Source organism: Coregonus lavaretus (assembly GCF_964263955.1).
Source record: "Coregonus lavaretus genome assembly, contig: HAP1_SCAFFOLD_2840, whole genome shotgun sequence".
Classification (NCBI taxonomy): Eukaryota; Metazoa; Chordata; class Actinopteri; order Salmoniformes; family Salmonidae; genus Coregonus; species Coregonus lavaretus.
The window spans coordinates 38,319-46,935 of NW_028164195.1; the positions used below are offsets into that span (position 1 = coordinate 38,319).

At 43.4% G+C, this 8,617-nt stretch overlaps 1 protein-coding gene across 1 annotated transcript; it reads right to left on the reverse strand.

Annotated features, from left to right (window-relative positions):
- Positions 1–798: 798 nt before the first annotated feature.
- LOC311117342 (small ribosomal subunit protein eS19-like) lies at positions 799–4,838 on the reverse strand. Its single transcript, XM_084192301.1, has 5 exons — positions 3,768–4,838; positions 3,550–3,650; positions 3,134–3,317; positions 2,100–2,154; positions 799–869 (listed from the first exon to the last, which is right to left on the reverse strand). Exons 1-5 carry the CDS (start codon positions 3,836–3,838, stop codon positions 825–827), a joined length of 456 nt encoding a protein of 151 aa, XP_084048427.1. The 5' UTR covers positions 3,839–4,838; the 3' UTR covers positions 799–824.
- Between the last annotated feature and the right edge of the window lie 3,779 nt (positions 4,839–8,617).

The following is an 8,617-nucleotide window of genomic DNA, read 5'->3' on the forward strand; positions in this document are numbered from 1 at the left end:
TTAACACCATCCATATAGGCAATAAAATGTATTTGTTTTAAGCAGTATTCACAGCTCTGTATATGAAGAGATGCGCACGTCTCCACCCTAACAATGGGAGTGGTTGTCCCAATGGTAGAAAGACAGGCAACAAGCTTAGGTCCAAAATAAGCCCATAGGAACATGTTGGGCTTGACAGATTTTGGAGAGCAAAACCGCTCGCGTCGCCTCTTCCTCCGGTAGAGTTGGAGGACACTGTGCTTTTCAGGAAGTGCAAATCACATTTAACTTGACAGGTAACACCAAAGACTAAGCAGCACTCAACCCTCCTTGCGAGAAATTTCTGCTGGGTGAGCTGTAGTCGAGTCTTCAGTCTACTCTAGATGGCACTGTTGCATTAAGCCATATTCTCATACCCTTAAGAATCTTCCCACATCCGGTGTCAAGACAACTAGCAGCACATAGATCAACATGACAGTAAAACATTTTGAAGCTATGCATAGTTAAGACTCAAATGACAAATAGTTTGAGTTACCGGTATGCTAGGGTAAGCGTTTAACTAAGCTCATGAGGTGAGTAATATTTTGGAAGTCCATAGAAATTCTCTTAACATAAACTACATTGTGTGTAGACTAAACAGACAGCCATCACAAAAACTACACTTCATCAGTCCAGTCCCCCAATGACATCAAGACCAAAGCGGTTACATATCTAACATTGGTATGTAAAACCATAAGCCTATGGAAGCAACCACAAAGAGGTCCCATCAATTGTTGGTCAAATCCAACTTGCTCAGATTTGAAAGAAGCACAGACAAGATTTCACCTTCTCCAAAAATAGATTTATTAAACTGTGGGTGCAGCCTTCGGCGGCAACTTTGCAGCTGCAACCTGGGGAAACAAATCAAAAATACATTACTTAGTGCTGTAGATTTGTTCTGAGGTTATTCCAGTGAGCTCCTGATCTAACAAAGTAATGAGGCCTGGAATAAAACTAACAGCTTGAGGACATTGACTACACTACAACCCGTCAGAAACACCAGTCATGTCGGCGAGAGCACATGACATACCTAGCTGCCTGGGATATAGCCATCAAAAACACCACAGGGGGAAGCCAAGCGAGCCGATCAATGACGACACCATGTAGCAGCCAGGGAGGGCCAGGTTAGCTCATCTAAATTCAGCTCATAACAAAGGATCAACAGGGAAAAGCTGCACCATACGGTGGATTCAGTCAGCATGAAATTCCCTCTGCTCGTTTACCCTTGGATTGTCACATCGTTGTTCCTCTTAGGCAGACTCAGATTGCAGCCGACAGCGGCAGAGCGGTTTGTTTTTACCACAGTAAAAAAAACTACGACTGACACTCATTATGCAGGCTGCGAGGCTCAGGAGCAAAGTTAGAGAATAAATCTAGACCAAGGACAGCTGGCTGAATTCAAAAAGCAGGTTGCATGCTTGGGCAACACTGTGCTGATGCTCTCATTACATGCACTGTCAGGGATGTACTACCATCAAAGTGCAGGGGGACATGTTTTAGTGATGAAACAAACTTATTTTTTGCAACAAAACATGTTAGAGGCTACTTTTTAGATAAGGGCCCACAGGCCTGATACTATGAGGTACAAGTAGGCAGTACCCTGGTCCTGGGGAGCCTTAGGGCTATAAAGCCTTTATTCCAGCCAAGCAAGGCGGCAGATTGACTAGTGGTTAAGAGTGCTGGGCCAATAACCGAAAGGTTGCTAGTTCGAATCCACAAGCAGAGTAGATGAAAAATCTGTCAATCTGCCCTTGAGCAAGGCACTTAAACCTAATTGCCCCAGGGTCGCTATCAATAATGGCCAATGTCTGGCAGTGACCCCACTCTTGTAGAGGGTGTCTCGGGGGAGTGGGATATGCAAAAAACACATTTCCATTTCACACCACACCTGTATAGGTTACACTTGAACATGTGTTAAAGGTCAAATAATAAGCCCCCCCCCCCCCTTGACCAAATTATCTCACGGTCCCGATTTAACCTATTTATTTTGCTGTATTTCTGGAACAGGCCTGCACAACCCATGGGCTCCCCAGAAGCAAGGTAACCAAACCCTGCTGGTGGGGTAAAGCGAAGGGCCTCACCTGGCCAGCAATCCTGTCCAGATCTCTGGTTCCCTGGGCGGTTAGTCTGCGACCACTGCGAGAGAGAAGATGTTCATTCAGTCAGCAAGAGAACAAATTAACACTCCTCCATACTAACGGATCAACTCCATTCTGTACATCAACAACGCAAAGACATCAACATCCCTTATACAGGTCGACTGACTCAACACTAGAGACTGGAACACTTTGGCAATGACACCACTACATTTACATTTACATTTTAGTCATTTAGCAGACGCTCTTATCCAGAGCGACTTACAGTTAGTGAATACATTTTATTATTTTTTATATTAGCCCCCCGTGGGAATCGAACCCACAACCCTGGCGTTGCAAACGCCATGCTCTATCAACTGAGCTACATCCCTGCCGGCCATTCCCTCCCCTACCCTGGACGACGCTGGGCCAATTGTGCGCCGCCCATGAGTCTCCCGGTCGCGGCCGGCTGCGACAGAGCCTGGATTCGAACCAGGATCTCTAGTGGCACAGTTAGCACTGCGATGCAGTGCCTTAGACCACTGCGCCACTCAGGAGGCTAACCGCCATAGGATGAAATGTGCCCACCCATGTGCAGAAATTGCTAGAATGCTACAAAATCAATTAACACATCTGAATGCGCCTGGTCAGATCACAATAGTTATGTTCATCCATATTTCATGCAAATAAAATAATCAAAACAAATGAAATTGAGCACTTGTAAGATACTTTGTATACGGTTGTGTTCAGTGGGCACAAAATGGGTTCAACAATAACATTTTTTTGCCGGTTTCAAGGCGTTTGGTCTTTGTTAGGCGCAGCATGCAAACTGAATTTAAAATCCTCAACCCAGTTGTGCTCTGGGACCAGGACTGGGTGACGTAATAAAACAGTCCATATCTGGTGTTTCACTGTTCTCAGTAGAAGTAGCTGTGTAGGACCGGCTCGCTTACCCCAATCCTAACCATAAGGACCAATGAGAACGCCGACCTTGGATCAGTGTCTAGGGACAACATTCTAACCAGCATGGTTCAACTCACCCGTTGGGGTTCTTCTCCACCATCTTGAGAAGCTCGAGGGCTTGCAGCACCTTACGGGCCACATTTTTGGAGCCGACGCTAAAGTGGGCGGGGCACACACCGTTCCTCTGGCGACCACCGTAGATCTTGGTCATGGAGCCCACACCGGCACCCCCACGCAGGTACAGGTGGCGAACTGTGGAAGCTGGGAAGGAGAAGAGGGGAACAAAAGGAGAGGGGTTAATACCACTGATGGTCAGTCACAATGATCTTGTTCCATACTTCTGCACTAACGGTGAGGAAAATCATTTGTGGCCAATTTGGGTCTAAACCAATGCCAATAATAGATTGTAGCTACCAAACTAGACTAATGGCCTGAGAAAACAGGTAGTCCTGAAGGGAAGAATGTCATGGGGTGTCAATGGTCGAAATCATACCAGCTCTGGTGTAGAACCAGTTCTCGTCACTGGGGGCCAGCTCCTTGTGTTTGGCCAGCTTGACAATGTCCACCCAATCTGGGACCTTCAGCTTTCCTGACCTAGAACATGAAAAGCATACGTCAGTCAGAAAACGCATTACTAAGCAAGAATTTAACAAGGCTTCACGTGTATGCGACTACACATGCTTATATTAAAGAACTCTGTGGAAAACTCACTTCTTCAGGAAAGCCGACAGGGCACGGACAAACTCCTGCTGGTTGACGTCTTTCACTGTGACACCAGGCATCTACGAGAGAGGGAGAGGAGAACTTCAATATGAGGTACAATGCATGAATGATGGCAATGCAGACTGCAATGAATGTCCTGGGTAGACTGAGGTCCTGAGTACATTCAATATGTAGCCTAGTTGTCATGTAACTAACGTTAGGTATATAATGTGCAGATGATAGGATGACTCGACAATCCCAATAATCAGAAAACAGTTAATCTGATGATTGCAAGTGTCTCTATACACTACTATTGACAACTCTCCTGCAAACCACATATCTAGCTAACTAGTTACTTAACTAACCACATGGGTGATGAACAGCTTGCTTAAGCAGGCAATTAACGTTAGTTGGCTGGCTAATTATTTAGGCTACCTCCCTTCCTGTTGGCCAGCGGCGATAGAAAATATTCACTATCTCGTGATAATATGAATCCCTCAGCGCATAATATTGCATTTTCTGAAGGACAATTTAAGCAAATAACTGATAGTATCAAAGCCTAGTTGGACTAACCAGCTCACAAAACAAACCGGTCACCGGCATGTGATGGTAGTTATCTAATTAGCAAGAGTTAGCCACAACGCTAGTAGTGAACCTCGGTAGAAGCCCAGACATGTAACCACAGAAATTCGAGACAGAAATCCAGCCAGTATAAGGAGGATCACAGTTCAACAGCCGACGAGCGTAGTACATTCAAATGGAAGACACCGTTAGCGCAGATAAGATAAGTATCTTCTAAAATGGACAAAGTAAACGCGAAATGTTTAGGCCTCAATGCAGAGGCATGGGGGCAACAATCACTGGAAGATACGTGTGAGTGCCGCATGCAACTTTCCATATCTTGTAAATAATCTACACGATTCTGTACTTTCCGGAAAACCCGGTAGTTGTTAATTGATTGTTTAATGTATACGTGGTCAGTTATGGGAGAATAATTATCACGAAAATGTCATACATTTGGTCAAATAAAACCAGAGAACAGACATCCTTTTACCTTGCTTGTGGACAGCGAGAGGAAGAGGGTTGGACGGGGTTTCCAGCCCGTGTTAAAACGGGTGGATCGCGTTCACTCTCGCGATATATGACCTCACCCTGTACGTTGGTATTTTCATCACAAGATGCCCTGTTGATGAATTTCTAGCCCAATCAGAGTACAACCTGATGCATTTCAAAGCAGCGTGCAGTGTCCAAGGTTAAGGCTACTTCACAATCAAAAGCCTTGACTTATTAAATTGTCTGCAAAAGAAGAGGCAAATGCCCTTGAGCAGCAATAGGAATTAATTAGCAATTTTTTAGTAGTATATGGAAGTACATTTTTATTGCAGCAATAGGATACTAATGCATAATGTTACTATAGTCTGCACAGTGAATGCAATAACCAGGATAATGTATTTCAAACTGATGTTTTTATTATAACAATCTTGTGAAATATCACGTCAGTATTTCAAGATCTATGAAATGCATTGTAACCATATCTTATTATTATTATTTTATTTTTATAGGGGGTAGATCAGCTTTAATATTGCAGATAGATTGTGGCTTCCATCAATGTAATTGTCTGCATCATTTCCAGTCACCCATATATTTTTGTAAATATATATAAAATATATACAGTACCAGTCAAAAGTTTGGACACACCTACTCATTCAAGGGTTTTTCTTTAATTTTGACTATTTTATACATTGTAGAATAATAATGAAGACATCAAAACTATGAAATAACACATATGGAATCATGTAGTAACTAAAAAAGTGTTAAACAAATGAAAACATATTTTATATTTGAGATTCTTCAAATAGCCACCCTTTGCCTTGATGACAGCTTTGCACACTCTTGGCATTCTCTCAACCAGGTTCACCTGGAATGCTTTTCCAACAGTCTTGAAGGAGTTCCCACATATGCTTAGCACTTGTTGGCTGATTTTCCTTCACTCTGCCATCCGACTCATCCCAAACCATCTCAGTTGGGTTGAGGTCGGGGGATTGTGGAGGCCAGGTCATCTGATGCAGCACTCCATCACTCTCCTTCTTGGTCAAATAGCCCTTACACAGCCTGGAGGTGTGTTGGGTCATTGTCCTGTTTAAAAACAAATGATAGTCCCACTAAGCCCAAACCAAATTGGATGGCGAATCGCTGCAGAATGCTGTGGTAGCCATGCTGGTTAAGTGTGCATTGAATTTTAAATAAATCACAGACAGTTTCACCAGCAAAGCACCCCCACACTATAACACCTACCCTCCATGCTTTACGGTGGGAACTACACATGTGGAGATCATCCGTTCACCCATAAAGACACGGCGGTTGGAACCAAAAATCTCAAATTTGGACTCCAGACCAAAGGACAAATTTCCACCTGTCTAATGTCCATTGCTCGTTTTTCTTGGCCCAAGCAGGTCTCTTCTTCTTATTGGTGTCCTTTAGTAGTGGTTTCTTTGAAGCAATTCAACCATGAAGGCCTGATTCACACAGTCCCCTCTGAACAGTTGATGTTGAGATGTGTCTGTGACTTGAACTCTGTGAAGCATTTATTTGGGCTGCAATTTCTGAGGCTGGTAACTCTAATGAACTTATCCTCTGCAGCAGAGGTACAGTGGGGAGAACAAGTATTTGATACACTGCCGATTTTGCAGGTTTTCCTACTTACAAAGCATGTAGAGGTCTGTAATTTTTATCATAGGTACTTTTTTTTATCATAGCAACTGTGAGAGACGGAATCTAAAACAAAAATCCAGAAAATCACATTGTATGATTTTTAAGTAATTAATTTGCATTATATTGCATGACATAAGTATTTGATACATCAGAAAAGCAGAACTTAATATTTGGTACAGAAACCTTTGTTTGCAATTACAGAGATCATACGTTTCCTGTAGGTCTTGACCAGATTTGCACACACTGCAGCAGGGATTTTGGCCCACTCCTCCATACAGACCTTCTCCAGATCCTTCAGGTTTCGGGGCTGTCGCTGGGCAATACGGACTTTCAGCTCCCTCCAAAGATTTTCTATTGGGTTCAGGTCTGGAGACTGGCTAGGCCACTCCAGGACCTTGAGATGCTTCTTACGGAGCCACTCCTTAGTTGCCCTGGCTGTGTGTTTCGGGTCGTTGTCATGCTAAAAGACCCAGCCACGACCCATCTTCAATGCTCTTACTGAGGGAAGGAGGTTGTTGGCCAAGATCTCGCAATACATGGCCCCATCCATCCTCCCCTCAATACGGTGCAGTTGTCCTGTCCCCTTTGCAGAAAAGCATCCCCAAAGAATGATGTTTCCACCTCCATGCTTCACGGTTGGGATGGTGTTCTTGGGGTTGTACTTATCCTTCTTCTTTCTCCAAACACGGCGAGTGGAGTTTAGACCAAAAAGCTCTGTTTTTGTCTCATCAGACCACATGACCTTCTCCCATTCCTCCTCTGGATCATCCAGATGGTCATTGGCAAACTTCAGATGGGCCTGGACATGCGCTGGCTTGAGCAGGGGGACCTTGCGTGCGCTGCAGGATTTTAATCCATGACGGCGTAGTGTGCTACTAATGGTTTTCTTTGAGACTGTGGTCCCAGCTCTCTTCAGGTCATTGACCAGGTCCTGCCGTGTAGTTCTGGGCTGATCCCTCACCTTCCTCATGATCATTGATGCCCCACGAGGTGAGATCTTGCATGGAGCCCCAGACCGAGGGTGATTGACCGTCATCTTGAACTTCTTCCATTTTCTAATAATTGCACCAAAAGTTGTTGCCTTCTCACCAAGCTGCTTGCCTATTGTACTGTAGCCCATCCCAGCCTTGTGCAGGTCTACAATTTTATCCCTGATGTCCTTACACAGCTCTCTGGTCTTGGCCATTGTGGAGAGGTTGGAGTCTGTTTGATTGAGTGTGTGGACAGGTGTCTTTTATACAGGTAACGAGTTCAAACAGGTGCAGTTAATACAGGTAATGAGTGGAGAACAGGAGGGCTTCTTAAAGAAAAACTAACAGGTCTGTGAGAGCCTGAATTCTTACTGGTTGGTAGGTGATCAAATACTTATGTCATGCAATAAAATGCAAATGAATTACTTAAAAATCATACAATGTGATTTTCTGGATTTTTGTTTTAGATTCTGTCTCTCACAGTTGAAGTGTACCTATGATAAAAATTACAGACCTCTACATGCTTTGTAAGTAGGAAAACCTGCAAAATCTGCAGTGTATCAAATACTTGTTCTCCCCACTGTAACTCTGGGTCTTCCATTCCTGTGGTGGTCCTCATGAGAGCCAGTTTCATCATAGCGCTTGATGGTTTTTGCGACTGCACTTGAAGAAACGTTCAAAGTTCTTGAAATGTTCCATATTGACTGACCTTCATGTCTTACAGTAATGATGGACTGTCATTTCTCTTTGCTTATTTGAGTTGTTCTTGCCATAACATGGACTTGGTCTTTTACCAAACAGGGCTATCTTCTGTATACCTCCCCTACCTTGTCACAACACAACTGATTGGCTCAAACCCATTAAGAAGGAAATAAATTCCACAAATTAACTTTTAAGAAGGCACACCTGTTAATTGAAATGCATTCCAGGTGACTACCTCATGAAGCTGGTTGAGAGAATACCAAGAGTGTGCAAAGCTGTCATCAAGGCAAAGGGTGGCTATTTGAAGAATATCAAATATCAAATATATTTTGATTTGTTTAACACGTTTTTGGTTACTACATGATTCCATATGTGTTATTTCATAGTTTTGATGTCTTCACTATTATTCACTATTATTCTACAATGTAAAAAATAGTAAAAATAAAGAAAAACCCTTGAATGAGTAGGTGTGTC

What these genes read in the sequence shown, in the direction of transcription:
- LOC311117342 (XM_084192301.1), bottom strand. Translation starts at nt 3,838, where the DNA reads ATGCCTGGTGTCACAGTGAAAGACGTCAACCAGCAGGAGTTTGTCCGT. An exon ending in CTGTCGGCTTTCCTGAAGAA is followed by an intron (nt 3,651 to 3,767) that starts GTGAGTTTTCCA and finishes TTCATGTTCTAG; the next exon opens with GTCAGGAAAGCTGAAGGTCC. An exon ending in CTGGTTCTACACCAGAGCTG is followed by an intron (nt 3,318 to 3,549) that starts GTATGATTTCGA and finishes TCTCCTTCCCAG; the next exon opens with CTTCCACAGTTCGCCACCTG.